The 18,806-nt window shown below is 49.1% G+C and overlaps 1 protein-coding gene across 1 annotated transcript in view; it reads left to right on the plus strand.

Annotated features, from left to right (window-relative positions):
• GALNT4 (polypeptide N-acetylgalactosaminyltransferase 4) overlaps window positions 1-18,286 on the plus strand; it is a 125,029-nt gene extending 106,743 nt beyond the window's left edge. The window contains exon 11 of the mRNA XM_075314918.1: window positions 12,436-18,286. Coding sequence (XP_075171033.1) covers window positions 12,436-12,567 — 132 coding nt within the window. The 3' untranslated portion in view covers window positions 12,568-18,286. The remainder of the gene's footprint in view (window positions 1-12,435) is intronic.
• The last annotated feature ends 520 nt before the right edge of the window (window positions 18,287-18,806 follow it).

An 18,806-nucleotide genomic window follows, 5' to 3' on the forward strand; every position in this document is an offset into this window, starting at 1 on the left:
CGGCGGTGGCCCACCTGTAAGAAAGGGCTGCCTGACAGCCCGATCGCGAGGTATTATTTTACCCACCCAGGGACTGCTTTTGGACGTCCCAATTGTCTGGGTCTCCCAATTAGGAGCGAAAAAGAAGAAGGGAATTTTGTTTACTTACCGTAAATTCCTTTTCTTCTAGCTCCAATTGGGAGACCCAGCACCCGCCCTGTTTTTCTGAGGGTATTTGTTTTTCGGGTGCACATGTTGTTCATGTTAATAACTTACGTTCTCCGATATTGTTTATCGGATTGAATTTGTTTTTGAAACAGTTATTGGCTTTCCTCCTTCTTGCTTTTGCACTAAAACTGAAGGACCCGTGCTCCCACGGGGGGGTGTATAGCCAGAAGGGGAGGGGCCTTACACTTTTAAGTGTAGTACTTTGTGCGGCCTCCGGAGGCAGTAGCTATACACCCAATTGGCTGGGTCTCCCAATTGGAGCTAGAAGAAAAGGAATTTACGGTAAGTAAACAAAATTCCCTTCTTTTGTTGGCTGAGACACCGCCCATTCTGGTCACATGGGTACGACATCAGAACAGGTCCTTCTAGTCAGTTAGTAAAACGATTCTATAATAGAATTAGCATACATATCAGGGCGAGGATTGAGAGGCAGGGGGCAGGAATCACTATGAATACCCACCCCAGCTATTATCGTGTTTCCCCGATAGTAAGACACCCCCGATAGTAAGACGTAGTGGTGGTTTTGGGGGGGGTCGGCTAATGTAAGATGTACCCCGAAAGTAAGACGTAGTAAAAATTTATTTATTTATTTATTTTCTTCTTTACAGTACAGTTACAGCGGCCGATCGCTCAGCTGAGCGCCCTGACATGCCGGCAGCCGAGCGCTCAGCTGAGAGCCCTGACATGCCGGCGGCCGAGTGCTCAGCTGAACGCCCTGACATGCCGGCGGCCGAGCGCTCAGGTGAGAGCCCTGACATGCCGGCGGCCGAGCGCGCAGCTGAACGCCCTGACATGCCGGCGGCCGAGCGCTCAGCTGAGCGCCCTGACTTGCCGGCGGCAAAGCGCTCAGCTGAGCGCCCTAACATGCCGGCGGCCGAGCGCTCAGCTGAGCGCCCTGACATGCCGCCGGCATGTGACAGCTCTCAGCTGAGCGTCCTGACTTGCCGGCGGCAAAGCGCTCAGCTGAGCGCCCTAACATGCCCGCGGCCGAGCGCTCAGCTGAGCGCCCTGACATGCCGGCGGCCGAGCGCTCAGCTGAGCGCCCTGACATGCCGGCGGCCGAGCGCTCAGCTGAGCGCCCTGACATGCCGGCGGCAGAGCGCTCAGCTGAGAGCTGTCACATGTCGGCGGTCGGGCGCTCAGCTGAGCGCCCTGACATGCCGGCGGCCGAGCGCTCAGCTGAGCGCCCTGACATGCCGCCGGCATGTGACAGCTCTCAGCTGAGCGTCCTGACTTGCCGGCGGCAAAGCGCTCAGCTGAGCGCCCTAACATGCCGGCGGCCGAGCGCTCAGCTGAGCGCCCTGACATGCCGGCGGCCGAGCGCTCAGCTGAGCGCCCTGACATGCCGGCGGCCGAGCGCTCAGCTGAGCGCCCTGACATGCCGGCGGCAGAGCGCTCAGCTGAGAGCTGTCACATGTCGGCGATCGGGCGCTCAGCTGAGCGCCCTGACATGCCGGCGGCTTAGCGCTCAGCTGAGAGCTGACACATGCCGGCGGTCGGGCGCTCAGCTGAACGCCCTGACATGCCGGCGGCTGAGCGCTCAGCTGAGAGCTGACTCATGCCGGCGGTCGGGCACTCAGCTGAACGCTCGGCTACCGAGAAATGTTGAAATGTTGCAGTAATGTTGTCCGTGGTCCATCAGGACCATGGACAACATACAAAATCACGCAGCCTCAGTGCCCTCATGTGCAGCCGCTGGTGGTTAAGTTTCCGTAACTTGCGGTACACTTAGGGCGCAATCGCGGCAAGTCCCCATACGGTACATTGCATGGAGACTTGCTGCGATTGCTGTGGTATTTTTTCCAATATAAGACATACCCCGAAAGTAAGACATAGTGGCACTTTTGGGGGTAAAAAGAATGTAAGACACTGTCTTACTTTCGGGGAAACACGGTAACTGATCGGCAGCTGCTGTCATTTAAAAAGTTGCTCATTTTACAAACTTTACTTGCTTGTGTTTCAAAACCTTTACATCCTAGTTGACAATTGTGTGTGTATATGGAATCAGCCTGATAGTGGCTTTAGGTTATATAGGAAAATCCTGGTGATTGGTGCACTTTTAAATTCTAGCTGAGCAATATCTCATAGAAGCATCAATAATTTTCATAAACAAGCTGCAGAAACATGCATTTCACTGCTGCCCCCTACTGGTTTAATGTCTGTAGTTACAACTGGATCTCTAATGCTTTGAAGAAAGTACTTAAGAGTGATATTTTGCATAAAAAACCTCTCATAAGTGTATTAGAAGATGTGTACTGTGTAGTCAAAATGATATGTATCCATACTCTTCAAGTCTCATTTTGTAACAAAACATGTGGCTAAAAGTCACAATTGTGCTGTTGAATTTCTGGCTCATATGAACAGTAAAGAAGAAATCATGATTCAGAAGTCTAGGAATTTTTTTCTAAGTACTGAAAGTTCAGTTTTGGTGATGTCTGTAAAATGGGAGCTACCGTTTTCTGTTGTTAAAGGGAATCTGTCATCACCAATGCTGAAACTAAACCATTTATACATTCACTAGAAGGTGGCCCGATTCTACGCATCGGGTATTCTAGAATTTACGTATTGTGTAGTTAATGTATGATTTTTGTTATATATATATATATATAGATGTTGTTGTGTGTAGTTACCAAGTGTTTGTGTAGGGGCTGTACATGTTCTGGGTGTTGTCTGGGTGTAGCGGGGGGTGAGAGCGGTGTTGTTTGTGTCTTGCGTTGTGTGTCGTTATTTGTGGAGCGCTGTGTGTCTGTATCGTTGTGTATGTGTGTGTGTGTTTTGGGGGGAGGTATGTTTTGTGCAATGTGTGTGTTGTGCGGTATGTGCGTATATTTGTGTGTGCCGCGGTGTTTGTGTGTTGAGTGTTGTGTGTCTGCGGCGTTGTCTGTGTGTGTGGGTGTCTGTGTAGGGTGGTGTTTGTGGTTCCCAGTGTGTGTGTGGTGTGTTGTGCAGTGCGTGTGTGGCAGTGTGTGTGTGTGTTTTGGGGGGAGGTGTGCACCCCCCATCGTGGTCCACCCCCCATCGTGCTCCATCTCCCATGCTGTGCACCCCCCATCATGCTCCATCCCCCATGCTGCGCACCCCCCATCGTGCTCCATCCCCACTCCCCATTGTGCTCCATCCTCCATGCTGCGCATTCCCCATCGTGCTCCATCCCCCATGCTGCGCATTCCCAATCGTGCTCCATCCCCCATGCTGCGCATTCCTCATCGTGCTCCATCCCCCATGCTGCGCACTCCCAAATGTGCTCCATCCCCCATGCTGCGCACTCCCCATCGTGCTCCATCCCCCATGCTGCGCACTCCCCATCGTGCTCCATCCCCCATGCTGCACACTCCCCATCGTGCTCCATCCCCCATGCTGCGCACCCCCCATCATGCTCCATCTCCCATGCTGCGCACTCCCCATCGTGCTCCATCCCCCATGCTACGCATTCCCCATCATGCTCCATCCCCCATGCTGCGCACTCCCAAACGTGCTCCATCCTCCATGCTGCGCACTCCCCATCGTACTCCATCCCCCATGCTACGCATTCTCCATCATGCTCCATCCCCCATGCTGCGCACTCCCCATCGTGCTCCATCCCCCATGCTGCGCACTCCCCATCGTGCTCCATCCCCCATGCTGCACACTCCCCATCGTGCTCCATCCCCCATGCTGCACACTCCCCATCGTGCTCCATCCCCCATGCTGCGCACCCCCCATCGTGCTCCATCCCCCATGCTGCGCACACCCCATCGTGCTCCATCCCCCATGCTGCGCACTCCCCATCGTGCTCCATCCCCCATGCTGCGCACCCCCATCGTGCTCCATCCCCCATGCTGCGCACCCCCCATCGTGCTCCATCCCCCATGCTGCGCACTCCCCATCGTGCTCCATCCCCCATGCTGCACACTCCCCATCGTGCTCCATCCCCCATGCTGCGCACTCCCCATCGTGCTACATCCCCCATGCTGTGCACCCCCCATCGTGCTCCACAGTCACACATCAGACAGTAAACACGCACACATATGATCGCATACACTCACACACACACCCCACTTCTCCCTGTGCCCACCGGTGGGCGGTCCCAGCAGCTGTGCTGCACGCCGTGCTCCTCTGCCGACACTCACAGATCCGATCGCATACACTCACACACACACACACACACTCACACACATCCGATCGCATACACTCACACACATCCGATCACATACACTCACACACACTCACACACATCCGATCGCATACACACACACACTGACGATATCGCACATACGCGCTGACACACTCACAACATCCGGAGATACCACATGCTTCCGGCCATGTGATCCTCCAGCAGGTCCTGGAAGCTCACAGCACAGTATCGCCGCCGAGAAGCAAGCGATATCACGGGATGTTGTGAGTGTGTGGATGCGATGTGAGGTGTGTGTGAGAGTGAGTGTGATCTGATGTGTGTGTGTGTGTGTCTGTTCTTATGTGTGTGTGAGGTGTGTGTGTTCCGCCGCTGCAGGACGTGGATGCGATCTGATGTGTGTGTGAGGTGTGTGTGTTCTGCCGCTGCAGGACGTGGATGCGATCTGATGTGAGTGTGAGTGTGAGTCTGAGTGTGAGTCTGAGTGTGAGTCTGAGTGTGAGTCTGAGTGTGAGTGCGAGTGTGCATGTGAGTGCGAGTGTGCATGTGAGTGTGAGTGTGCATGTGAGTGTGAGTCTGAGTGTGAGTCTGAGTGTGCATGTGAGTGTGAGTGTGCATGTGAGTGTGAGTGTGCATGTGAGTGTGAGTGTGAGTGTGCATGTGAGTGTGAGTGTGCATGTGAGTGTGAGTCTGAGTGTGAGTGTGCATGTGAGTGTGAGTGTGCATGTGAGTGTGAGTGTGCATGTGAGTGTGAGTCTGAGTGTGAGTGTGCATGTGAGTGTGAGTCTGAGTGTGAGTGTGCATGTGAGTGTGAGTCTGAGTGTGCATGTGAGTGTGAGTCTGAGTGTGAGTGTGCATGTGAGTGTGAGTCTGAGTGTGAGTGTGCATGTGAGTGTGAGTGTGCGTGTGAGTGTGAGTCTGAGTGTGAGTGTGCGTGTGAGTGTGCATGTGAGTGTGAGTTTGCATGTGAGTGTGAGTGTGCATGTGAGTGTGAGTCTGAGTGTGCATGTGAGTGTGAGTCTGAGTGTGAGTGTGCATGTGAGTGTGAGTCTGAGTGTGAGTGTGCATGTGAGTGTGAGTCTGAGTGTGCATGTGAGTGTGAGTCTGAGTGTGAGTGTGCATGTGAGTGTGAGTCTGAGTGTGAGTGTGCATGTGAGTGTGAGTCTGAGTGTGAGTGTGCATGTGAGTTTGAGTGTGAGTCTGAGTGTGAGTGTGCATGTGAGTGTGAGTCTGAGTGTGAGTGTGCATGTGAGTGTGAGTCTGAGTGTGAGTGTGAGTGTGCATGTGAGTGTGAGTCTGAGTGTGAGTGTGCATGTGAGTGTGAGTGTGCATGTGAGTGTGAGTCTGAGTGTGCATGTGAGTGTGAGTCTGAGGGTGAGTCTGAGTGTGAGTGTGCATGTGAGTGTGAGTCTGAGTGTGAGTGTGCATGTGAGTGTGAGTCTGAGTGTGAGTGTGCATGTGAGTGTGAGTCTGAGTGTGAGTGTGCATGTGAGTGTGAGTCTGAGTGTGAGTCTGAGTGTGAGTGTGCATGTGAGTGTGAGTCTGAGTGTGAGTGTGCATGTGAGTGTGAGTCTGAGTGTGAGTGTGCATGTGAGTGTGAGTCTGAGTGTGAGTCTGAGTGTGAGTGTGCATGTGAGTGTGAGTCTGAGTGTGAGTGTGCATGTGAGTGTGAGTCTGAGTGTGAGTGTGCATGTGAGTGTGAGTCTGAGTGTGAGTGTGCATCTGAGTGTGAGTCTGAGTGTGAGTGTGCATGTGAGTGTGAGTCTGAGTGTGAGTGTGCATGTGAGTGTGAGTCTGAGTGTGAGTGTGCATGTGAGTGTGAGTGTGAGTCTGAGTGTGAGTATGCATGTGAGTGTGAGTCTGAGTGTGAGTGTGCATGTGAGTGTGAGTCTGAGTGTGAGTGTGCATGTGAGTGTGAGTCTGAGTGTGAGTGTGCATGTGAGTGTGAGTGTGCATGTGAGTGTGAGTCTGAGTGTGCATGTGAGTGTGAGTCTGAGGGTGAGTCTGAGTGTGAGTGTGCATGTGAGTGTGAGTCTGAGTGTGAGTGTGCATGTGAGTGTGAGTCTGAGTGTGAGTGTGCATGTGAGTGTGAGTCTGAGTGTGAGTGTGCATGTGAGTGTGAGTCTGAGTGTGAGTCTGAGTGTGAGTGTGAGTCTGAGTGTGCATGTGAGTGTGAGTGTGCATGTGAGTGTGAGTCTGAGTGTGAGTGTGCATGTGAGTGTGAGTCTGAGTGTGAGTCTGAGTGTGAGTGTGCATGTGAGTGTGAGTCTGAGTGTGAGTGTGCATGTGAGTGTGAGTCTGAGTGTGAGTGTGCATGTGAGTGTGAGTCTGAGTGTGAGTGTGCATGTGAGTGTGAGTCTGAGTGTGAGTGTGCATGTGAGTGTGAGTCTGAGTGTGAGTGTGCATGTGAGTGTGAGTCTGAGTGTGAGTGTGCATGTGAGTGTGAGTCTGAGTGTGAGTGTGCATGTGAGTGTGAGTCTGAGTGTGAGTGTGCATGTGAGTGTGAGTCTGAGTGTGAGTCTGAGTGTGAGTGTGCATGTGAGTGTGAGTCTGAGTGTGAGTGTGCATGTGAGTGTGAGTCTGAGTGTGAGTCTGAGTGTGAGTCTGAGTGTGAGTGTGCATGTGAGTGTGAGTCTGAGTGTGAGTGTGCATGTGAGTGTGAGTGTGAGTCTGAGTGTGCATGTGAGTGTGAGTCTGAGTGTGAGTGTGCATGTGAGTGTGAGTCTGAGTGTGAGTGTGAGTGTGCATGTGAGTGTGAGTGTGCATGTGAGTGTGAGTGTGCATGTGAGTGTGAGTCTGAGTGTGCATGTGAGTGTGAGTCTGAGGGTGAGTCTGAGTGTGAGTGTGCATGTGAGTGTGAGTCTGAGTGTGAGTGTGCATGTGAGTGTGAGTCTGAGTGTGAGTCTGAGTGTGAGTCTGAGTGTGAGTGTGCATGTGAGTGTGAGTCTGAGTGTGAGTGTGCATGTGAGTGTGAGTGTGAGTCTGAGTGTGCATGTGAGTGTGAGTCTGAGTGTGAGTGTGCATGTGAGTGTGAGTCTGAGTGTGAGTGTGAGTGTGCATGTGAGTGTGAGTGTGCATGTGAGTGTGAGTGTGCATGTGAGTGTGAGTCTGAGTGTGCATGTGAGTGTGAGTCTGAGGGTGAGTCTGAGTGTGAGTGTGCATGTGAGTGTGAGTCTGAGTGTGCATGTGAGTGTGAGTCTGAGTGTGAGTGTGCATGTGAGTGTGAGTCTGAGTGTGAGTGTGCATGTGAGTGTGAGTCTGAGTGTGAGTGTGCATGTGAGTGTGAGTGTGAGTCTGAGTGTGCATGTGAGTGTGAGTCTGAGGGTGAGTCTGAGTGTGAGTGTGCATGTGAGTGTGAGTCTGAGTGTGAGTGTGCATGTGAGTGAGTGTGAGTCTGAGTGTGAGTCTGAGTGTGAGTGAGTGTGAGTGAGTGTGCGTGTGAGTCTGAGTGTGAGTGTGTGTGAGTCTGAGTCTGCGTGTGAGTCTGAGTGTGAGTGTGCATGTGAGTGTGAGTCTGAGTCTGAGTGAGTGTGAGTGAGTGTGCGTGTGAGTCTGAGTGTGAGTCTGAGTGTGAGTCTGAGTGTGAGTGTGCATGTGAGTGTGAGTCTGAGTCTGAGTGTGAGTGTGTGTGAGTCTGAGTGTGAGTCTGAGTCTGCGTGTGAGTCTGAGTGTGAGTCTGAGTCTGGGTGTGAGTGTGAGTGAGTGTGAGTGAGTGTGCGTGTGAGTCTGAGTGTGAGTGTGAGTGTGTGTGAGTCTGAGTGTGAGTCTGAGTCTGAGTCTGCGTGTGAGTGTGCATGTGAGTCTGAGTGTGAGTCTGAGTGTGAGTCTGAGTGTGAGTCTGAGTGTGAGTCTGAGTGTGAGTGTGCGTGTGAGTCTGAGTGTGAGTCTGAGTGTGAGTCTGAGTGTGCGTGTCAGTCTGAGTGTGAGTCTGAGTGTGAGTGTGCATGTGAGTGTGAGTCTGAGTGTGAGTGTGAGTCTGAGTGTGTGTGAGTGTGAGTCTGAGTGTGCGTGTGAGTCTGTGAGTGTGCGTGTGAGTCTGTGTGAGTGTGCGTGTGAGTGTGCATGTGAGTGTGAGTCTGAGTGTGAGTGTGCATGTGAGTGTGAGTCTGAGTGTGAGTGTGCATGTGAGTGTGAGTCTGAGTGTGAGTGTGCATGTGAGTGTGAGTCTGAGTGTGAGTGTGCATGTGAGTGTGAGTCTGAGTGTGAGTGTGCATGTGAGTGTGAGTCTGAGTGTGAGTCTGAGTGTGAGTGTGCATGTGAGTGTGAGTCTGAGTGTGAGTGTGCATGTGAGTGTGAGTCTGAGTGTGTGTGCATGTGAGTGTGAGTCTGAGTGTGAGTGTGCATGTGAGTGTGAGTCTGAGTGTGAGTGTGCATGTGAGTGTGAGTGTGAGTCTGAGTGTGCATGTGAGTGTGAGTCTGAGGGTGAGTCTGAGTGTGAGTGTGCATGTGAGTGTGAGTGTGAGTGTGCATGTGAGTGAGTGTGAGTGTGAGTCTGAGTGTGAGTGTGCATGTGAGTGTGAGTCTGAGTGTGAGTGTGCATGTGAGTGTGAGTCTGAGTGTGAGTGTGCATGTGAGTGTGAGTCTGAGTGTGAGTCTGAGTGTGAGTCTGAGTGAGTGTGAGTGAGTGTGCGTGTGAGTCTGAGTGTGAGTCTGAGTGTGAGTCTGAGTGTGAGTCTGAGTGTGAGTCTGAGTGTGAGTGTGCATGTGAGTGTGAGTGTGAGTGTGCATGTGAGTGTGAGTGTGAGTGTGAGTGTGTGTGAGTCTGAGTCTGAGTCTGCGTGTGAGTCTGAGTGTGAGTCTGAGTCTGAGTCTGAGTGTGAGTGAGTGTGAGTGAGTGTGCGTGTGAGTCTGAGTGTCAGTGTGAGTGTGTGTGAGTCTGAGTGTGAGTCTGAGTCTGAGTCTGCGTGTGAGTCTGAGTGTGAGTGTGCATGTGAGTCTGAGTGTGAGTCTGAGTGTGAGTCTGAGTGTGAGTCTGAGTGTGAGTCTGAGTGTGAGTGTGAGTCTGAGTGTGCGTGTCAGTCTGAGTGTGAGTCTGAGTGTGAGTGTGCATGTGAGTGTGAGTCTGAGTGTGAGTCTGAGTGTGAGTGTGAGTGTGTGTGAGTCTGAGTGTGAGTCTGAGTGTGAGTCTGAGTGTGAGTGTGAGTCTGAGTGTGAGTCTGAGTCTGAGTGTGTGTGAGTGTGAGTCTGAGTGTGCGTGTGAGTCTGTGAGTGTGCGTGTGAGTCTGTGTGAGTGTGCGTGTGAGTGTGCATGTGAGTGTGCATGTGAGTGTGCGTGTGAGTGTGAGTGTGCGTGTGAGTCTGATTGTGAGTGTGCATGTGAGTCTGAGTGTGAGTCTGAGTGTGAGTGTGCATGTGAGTCTGAGTGTGAGTGTGCGTGTGAGTCAGAGTGAGTGGAGGCCAATCCGTGCGGGGGGGGCGGACCCGAGGCGAGCGGCCAATCCGTGCGGGGGGGAGGAGCCGAGGCGAGCGGCCAATCCGTGGGGGGGCGGGGCCATTGCGAGCCCAGCGGCCAATCAGCTTTGTGTCACCGTAAGGACACAATTTTGGAGCATGACAGACAGACAGACAGACAGATAGACAGACAGACAGACAGAATAAGGCAATTATATATATAGATGAGTCTGAGTGTGAGTCTGAGTGTGAGTGTGCATGTGAGTCTGAGTGTGAGTGTGAGTCAGAGTGAGTGGAGGCCAATCCGTGCGGGGGGGGCGGACCCGAGGCGAGCGGCCAATCCGTGCGGGGGGGAGGAGCCGAGTCGAGCGGCCAATCCGTGGGGGGGCGGGGCCATTGCGAGCCCAGCGGCCAATCAGCTTTGTGTCACCGTAAGGACACAATTTTGGAGCATGACAGACAGACAGACAGACAGATAGACAGACAGACAGACAGAATAAGGCAATTATATATATAGATATAGCGGACTTGGAGTAAAATCTGTACCACAAGTACAAGGGATTTTTATAGCGGTTGTTTTGTTTAAAAGGGTTTGTAAATGAGGGGGTTTCAGCGCACAGGCTGTATTGACTCCTCAGGCCTGCATGGTCTGACATTGCACTAGCCGAGAGCTCACACCATGTCTGTGTGTGCAGGCGCCCTCTGATTGCTGCAGTGGCTGCTTTCTGCACACAGGTTCACACAGCAGTGAGTCACCAATAAGGAGACAAGTGCATCTCCCTTTCCATCAATCGCTTGTTACTGAGATCCTGTGTGCAGGTAGCGGCCACGGCAGAGAGAGCAGGGTGCGATCAGAGGCCGCCTGCACATGGACATTGCAGAGCCAATAGCTCATACAATGTCAGCACGTGCTGGGCTGAGGATTCAATCCAGGCAGCGCTCTTAGAGCACTGTGAATCATCACAAGGGGAGGGGCGAAGAATTGTAATTGAGAGGGCGCAATCATCCACTGAGCACTAGACTACTCCAAGGGTGCACAAAAGCCCCCTTATTCACATATGTAAAAAGCTGTTTTTACATAAAAAAAATTACAAATCTGTACTACAAGTATGATGTTTGTAGGGGCTAATTTCCTTCATGACTGTTTAAATGGTATCATTTCAGTTTTGGGTGTGACAGACTCCTTTTTAAAGGTCATTTTTCACCAGTTTTTTGCTCTACCATCTGAGAGTAGTATAATGTACAGACTGAGACTCTTAGGCCTAAGACACACAGCGAGAAAAACAGTGCGAGTGGAGTGCGATAAAACATCGCATTCCCCTGGGACCAATTCTAGCCTGTGTGTCAGCACACATTAGCGATTATTTTCTCAGCCCTAATCGGACCGAGAAAACAATAGCAGCATGCTGTGACTGTAATGCGAGACTTTCTCTCGCACCCATTCAAGTGTATGGGGTGAGAGAAAAATCGCACTGCACTCGTGGTACACCGGTGTACTGCCAGTGCAGTGCGAGAATGGCAATAGCTGGCTACGGAGGAGAGAGGGAGAGAAATCCCTCCCTCCCCTCCGCAGAGCCGACCCGCCCCCACGCAACTGATGTCCGCTCGCACAGTCGGAGCTCAGTTGCATGCATACTACCAGTGACACTCAGCTCCCACTGTACTGCCAGCGTAAGCAGAGTGTCATGCGAGGATCTCACTAGTGCACCGTGTGGCCCCGGCCTTATTAAAGAGATGTAATACCTACTGAACTGCTTCCTGCCATTTTGATAAAATCACTGTTTTCTCTGCTGGAGATCAGCAGTTATTTGAGTTTGGAGCTCTATAATGCCGCCCACAGCTCTTATGGCAGCTTTCTGTCCATGTACAGTGTACACAAGAAGCTACCAATCAGTTGTGGGGGCGTGATTATAAACAGCTCATGAATGTGCTTGACTACCTGGCAGCACGCCAAGTAGTCCGATAGTGATAATTTCCTGCTGATTAAACAGTGATTTTATCAAAACTGCAGCAGGCAGCCCTGTAAGTGACACATCACTCAAATCAGAGTCTCTGTTCCTACGTTATGCTACTTTCATATTATGTGTCAGAAACCTGATGACAGATTGCCTTTCACTGTGTTATCCCTTCTGAAAAGGAACCTGATTCATGCTGCCCAAACCATTGGCATCATGATTCAGAGCCAGATTCTCGGGAATGCTCCAGTATTGCAGAGAAAATATAGCTTGAAGAGACCCGAGAGGAGTCAGCCACAGCTTCTCCCATCCCCCTCCAGGTGATTAGCAAGTCTTCCGTGTGTGTGTAACTAGGGCGTAGCCATGAAGGCAGAACTTCTTTTAATTAAATTGCATTTACATGTAAGGTGTTTCAAAAACAAATGAACTGATGCATACAAAGTAGCTGAAATTGTGTAACCGCAGAAGCAAGTATGACACCCACTTTGTAGCAGTACAAGTGTTAGGCCATTTTCTCATGTCTGACATTTGTAGCCTGAATGTGATCCACAATGTCCAGACCACGTCAATCGCCTCTTGTGGAAGCATGACGCTTTTAGTGCTGGTCAGGAGACCCATGTCTTGTCTGAACATTGCACTCTATACTCGCATGTCAGACATATGAAGACGGCCTTATTAGAGTATCATTCGTATGAAGAGCATAATGGTAGCCAAACAGAAGATTTCTACCCGAATAATGACACTTTGCACATCTTTTGTGTTTCTGTACAGGATGGAACGATCTATCATCCTAACTCAGACAAATGTCTTAGTTCCTACCGTACATCAGAAGGCCGGGGAGATGTGCAGATGCAGCCTTGTAACGCCTTGGAGAAGAATCAGCTTTGGAAGTTTGAGAGGTAGAAGAAAATGGCTGCAAAAGGGACTTTCTCCAGTTTACACGAGAAGCTCTAAGCCCAGAAGATTTAATTTCACAAAAGCAGACTAGCTTGACTGAACTAATGTTTACCTGACTGCATCTCGGCAGAAAACCTTACCAGCATTTACAATACTTTCCAGATTCTGAAGTGCCTTGGTACGCAATGGTACATAACAGACTTATTCATGATGACACATTTATTTATTTGTGAATTATGCTCCGTTTTAGAAAGTATTTTCTGTATTAGAGGATATTGGAGATACACATCTGCACCTAGTGCCACGTGTTCATATCATGTGAATCTGTGTGACATAACCTGCGTGTCATTGCCAGGCACTTGAACAATGCAATGCTGCAGCTGAAACAAACAAAGATTGGAGTTCCCTATAGAAAAGCTGTTGGGAATAGTAAAGTAGTACCTTACTAGTAGGGAAGAACATATACTATAGAGTTTGTTTCTAGGCAAATGATACAGTGGTTCCTGCTCCATTAGCAGAAACCATACAAGACTGGTCTTTCAGAGAACAAACCAGTGATCTAAGGTTTGGACACCGTACTGTAGATGAGCCCTAAATTGGATCATGAGTTTCAGCACAGGACGTCGTCACTTTCATATTTCCCACCCCCGGAACCCGCACTTGTCTTTAGAATGAGGTTTCCCGCTTACAAGTCCCAACTGCTTCCAAGCAATTGCGATGTGCCATAAATGTCTGTCTTGAGACAGCCGCTTTAAAAACTTATTTTAAAGATGAAATGAGTCCCATACAATATTGGAGAATGGAGGACATTTTCCATCCCTATAGTAGGAGGAGATATTAGAAGTGAAACCACTTCCCAGATGCAGTATGTGAATTTGGCAAAGCACTCCGAAAATGCCATAATTTGTTATACACTTGCACAACTCTGATTTTCCTCTTTCTTTCCAGGGTTTGAAATTTTTAGCCTGAGAATTGTGGTTTGGGGTTAGAAAAGTGATTTTTGTAAACGGTACTTGTAAAACTTTTTATTATTATTAGTTGGAGATTGTTTCCAGTCCATTTCTCCTACCCTCCCGTATAGAATGCGGTTCATGTAACAGTACTTACTTTCTATGCAACAAGGTGTGTGTGAATACAGGTATATATTATGCACAGGTTTCTGGAAAATCTGATGCTACTCTATCATTTTTAATTATTCTTTATGTGTGAATGGTGCTATAGCTCTCGGGCTGTGTTCACATCTTCTGGCCATATGGTGTTTCGGGTTCGCCTAAGGGAGGCCGAAAACATCACCAACATGTAGATTAGCATAGTTTGCAAATGACTGCCCCTAAAAGCATCTAGTAATGGTCACTCAGTGAGCTGGCATTTTACTGCATAACTGTGCAGTCAGTAATAATGAATGTGCTTTTAGGTGGAATAACTTGAAAATTATTACAATCTCCATGTTAAGTTTTTGGCCACATTGGAATATGATGGGGCCGGGGGAATTAACTCAGCCTTAACAGGAATGTGTCATCAGCAAATTATCTGTTGTTTAAATCAGGTTTTTGTGTTTAAATTTATTTTTTACTCCTTTTTGGCAATTTTTGTTGTAACCGCTTCATGAAAGAACAGGAATAGAGATGAGCGGACCCGTGGAAGTTTGGTTGAGCAGCTTCATCTTGGACTAAAATTTGGTTTGCGACCCGGACTTTACCTGACCCCAAAGGAAGTCACTGATTGGCAGTTCGGGTCTCCGCCCACATGAAGCCAGCCATAAGAGATCATTCCCGGGGACGGGTGGGCAGAGTTTTTACTTAATTTTTTGGGGGTTGCACACTATATCCTATCACGCTGTTGTTACCCCCAGTGCAAACCATTCAAACACTACAAGAGGCCCGTACTGGGTTGAGCACCAAGCGTACCTTAGCACAGTGATGCTCGTGCGAGTGGTGTTCATGCGTAAAGCACCTGAACTGTTTTTTTGTAAAGTATGTGTTTGGTACGATCACTGAACCTCAGGTTTGGTCATCTCTAAACAGGAATTATGGGCTTTTGGACAAAATAAAAAATGGTCATTTTTTTCTGTCTCTAATGGTTTTTTGCAACCTTTAGAGAAGAAAGTAGTAAATATAGCTCAAAAAGTTCTGGTGTACATACACTCAAAGGAGCCACAATGGTAAAGTTAAAAATTAAATTTGGAGACCACACAATATAGACTTTAAAAAAAGACAAATATGGAAAGATTAATTTGGTGCAAATAAAAGAAAAGGTGCAAAACACAGAAAAACTTGACAAAATAGGCAGAAATACAATAATGAATTGCACTCTTCGGGCCTAAAAAAAACCCAAAAAAAACCCAGTGGCCAGTGTGAAAACTGCAAGACTACTAATTTTTAAATCTAAAGCCCGCTTTACACGCTGCAATGTATCTTACAATGTGTCGGCGGGGTCACGTTGTAAGTGACGCATATCTGGCATCATAAGGTACATTGCAGTGTGTAACAGCTACGTGCGATTGCGATTGAACGGTAAAACGTTCATCGCACGCACGTCGTTCATTCCTCATGATTTGAACGTCAGATTGGTCATCGTACCCGGGGTAGCACACATCGCAGTGTGTGACACCCCGGGAACGATGAACAGATCTTACCTGCGTCCTGCGGCTCCCGGCCGGTAATGCGGAAGGAAGGAGGTGGGCGGGATCTTTAAGTCCCTCTCATCTCCGCCCCTCCGGTTCTATTGGCCGGCTGCCACGTGACGTCGCTGTGATGCCGAACATCCCTCCCACTCCAGGAAGTGGACTTTCGCCGCCCACATCGAGGTCGTATGGACGGGTAAGTACGTGTGACGGGGGGTTACTCATATGTGCGGCACATTCAACAAATTGAACGTGCCGCACATACAATGGGGGCGGTTACAATCGCATACGATATCATATGCTGAATCGTAAGGCGTAAAGCGGGCTTTTGATTGTAGTATGGAAAAAAAAAATGGCAAAATGAATGTAACACAAAAACCTGATTTAAGAAATGTAATTTTCTTATCATGCACTCCCTTTTAAAGGGAACCGGTCAGCTCACCTAACCTTCATGTAAGCTTATCCCTGGATTATAAGAAGGTCCTTTAGCGCCATACACTTATTCTTAAGCCTGAAAAATCATGTCCTATAATCACATTATCGAGTACTAGTCCAGCAGAGCATTGATTTCCCCAGACTAGTACTACCTCGGATCTTGTCTTGCCCTGGGAGCGTGATTAACATTCACCACACAGGGTAAGGCACCATCATGGCTCTACAACTCTTACGGCCCCGTCACACACAATGAGATCGCTAACGCGATTGTTGCTGAGTCACAGTTTCTGTGACGTAGCAACGATCTCGCCAGCGATCTCGTTAAGTGTGACACCTACCAGCGATCAGGCCCTTGCTGTGAGATCGCTAGTCGTTGCCGAATGGTCCGGACCATTTTATTCAAAGGCGATGTCCTGCTGGGCAGGACGCATCGCTGTGTTTGACGCCTACCAACGACATCCTAACGGGGTCCCACCGCCGCTGAGATCGTTATACAGGTCGCTCATCGTTACTGCGTCGTTGGTAAGGTCTGACTGTGACATCTCACCAGCGACTTACCAGCAATCCTTATCAGGTCGTATCGTTGTGAGGATCGCTGGTAAGTCGTCGTGTGTGACTGGGCCTTTACACACAGATGCAATGTTCTGTCTTTCTGGCCATGCTCAGTTAAGTCTGGTGCATGCTCTCAGGCTTCATCAGTGCACTGTGCATGCCCAGGTAGGTATTAGTGATGACACTGCGCCTGCTTCATTGTGACTGGCTGCAAAGCAGGATTGGCATCGTTAATGCCTATCTGGACATGCGCAGTACTATGGTGAAGCCAGAGAGACCTGGTGTCATTGTGCATGGCTGGAAGTCAGTACATTGTATTCATATATGTGAGAATTGTAGAGCCCCAATAATGCCATTACCTATATCGTGGGTGATATGCTTCCCTGATCATGATTGTAAGATGTGAGGCAGGGCTAGTCTGGGAAAATCAACACTACACCGGACTAGTCCTGGATAATTTGCGCATAACAAGCCAGATTTATAACTTTATTTTTGAGACTTCGAAACAAGTGATTGACACATGAAGAACCTTCCTATAATCCAGGAATAGGCTTATATAAAGTCTAGGATGGTGGTTTAGGAGGCACTGACACGTTCCCTTTTAAGGGTGCATTCAGAGATCGGACCGCAATGTTAGGACTGGCCGGGTGTCTCCTGACCCAAGCTCAACAGCTGAATACATTTCTTTTCAGCTGTCATGCCAAGTAGGAAGATCCGCAGCCTGTCCGATCCCTGCAGGCCAATCTCACACCGATTAATACGGTCATCTGAATGCACCATAATGCTTTCTCTTGCATTGTATCGATCTCTGCTGAAAAGGGCGTCTTCCACTCAACTAATTTATGGATCAAAAGTAGTCTTTTTTTTTTTATTTAATTGAGGCTTGAGTACGAGCTGATTAAATGTTTACCAGAAGTTTAAATAAACCCTATTTTTTTTTCATTTTATGACCAGTAAGGCTAAGTTCACATTTCCGTTGTTTTGTATCAGTCACATGTGTCGCTTGACGCATGTGACTGATGCGCTGTTCAACGGATGACAAAGAACAGAATTCTTTGTCGGATTCCGTTGTGTGCGGGGGGCGGAGTTCGGGGGGAGGGGGAGCCGAGCGGGGCCGTGGCACTGAGGACGTCAGTGCCGCAGGGACTGCAGGACAGGTGAGTGAGAGTGTGAGAGTGTGTGTGTGTGTGTGTGTGTGTGTGTGTGTGTGTGTGTATACACATGCTGAATGCGGGAGGGGGCGGAGCCGAGCGGGGGGCGGGGCCAGGCACTGAGGATGTCAGTGGCAGTGCTGCGGTCTGCATGGCTGGGGACAGGTGTGTGTGTGTGTGTGTGTGTGTGTGTGTGTGTACATGTGGAGTGCGGGAGGGGGCGGAGCCGAGCGGGGGGCGGGGCCAGACGAGGGTGTCAGTGGCAGTGCTTGTCTGCATGGCTGGGGACAGGTGTGTGTGTGTATGTGTCTGTGAGTGTGTGTGTACACACATGTGCGGGAGGGGGCGGGGCCGAGCGGGGAAGTGTCGGCCTCCCTGCAGACGTAACCAGACTAAATATCGGGTAGCAAAGCACCCGATGTTTACCTTGGTTACCCGATATTTACCTTGGTTACGGGCCTACACCGCTTAGCGCTGGCTCCTTGCACCGTAACCAGGGTAAATATCGGGTAACCAACCAAAGCTGGTGACGTGTGCAGGGAGCCAGAGAGCATGCGCAGCGAAATCCGACGGATCGCGCTGCTCAAAAAACGTTACATGCTGCATTCCTCCCGCCCGGCGGTCAGTCGTTCCACGACTGATCAGTCGGGCGGAGGGTGCAACGCAGCATCATCAGTCACAATGCGCTGCTCATACAAGTCTATGGGAGCAACGGAATCCGCTAAATGGATTCCGTTGTTTACAAGAGCAGCGGATTGTGACTGATACATTTTAGCGGAAATGTGAACTTAGCCTTATGCATAGTAAAAGCTAGCTATGAGAATTGTATAGAATGAATTTGGTTTTAAACTACTGATTTATAAATGGTGTAATTATATCAATGTTATCACTTACATGCAAAGATTAATTTAAATTTCATATTAAAAATGAAAACATTTGGGAAATTAAAAAAACAATAATTTTCTAACCACTTGAGGCGTGTTCTCATTTTTTATATATTCTGTTTCCATTGTTTCATGTCCATAATCCTAAAAATGATGTCCCTAGAATAGGTGATAGGGGAGAGCTTCAGCGCCAAAATCTTCTCAAAAAGCGCAGTGTGAACATACCCATAATGACTATTTTGGATTGTGTAGATTTTTTTTTTCTCAGCATTTCTGCTTAAATTCGCTCTCTTGCGGTTTATTTGATTGCACTTTTGAGTGCCTTTTTATGCGTTTTTTGCATCTTAGTTTATTTTGTCTCTTTCTGGTTTGTCATGTTTTAACTAAAGCTGTTTTGTTTTAGATACTTCCTGGTGTTTGGCTTTGAGAAACCTTCATTAATACATTCATGTGCTGATTACATGCTTTTTTTAGTGCATTTACATAGCTGATATGTACTAAAAATGAATGTGTTTTTTACAGGCGGATTTTCTCCACTTTTTTTCCATAAAAGCCTATAACTAATTGCACTCGCAAGAGAATTTGAAGGTCCGGAATTGA

This window comes from Anomaloglossus baeobatrachus, chromosome 6 (assembly GCF_048569485.1).
Source record: "Anomaloglossus baeobatrachus isolate aAnoBae1 chromosome 6, aAnoBae1.hap1, whole genome shotgun sequence".
Classification (NCBI taxonomy): Eukaryota; Metazoa; Chordata; class Amphibia; order Anura; family Aromobatidae; genus Anomaloglossus; species Anomaloglossus baeobatrachus.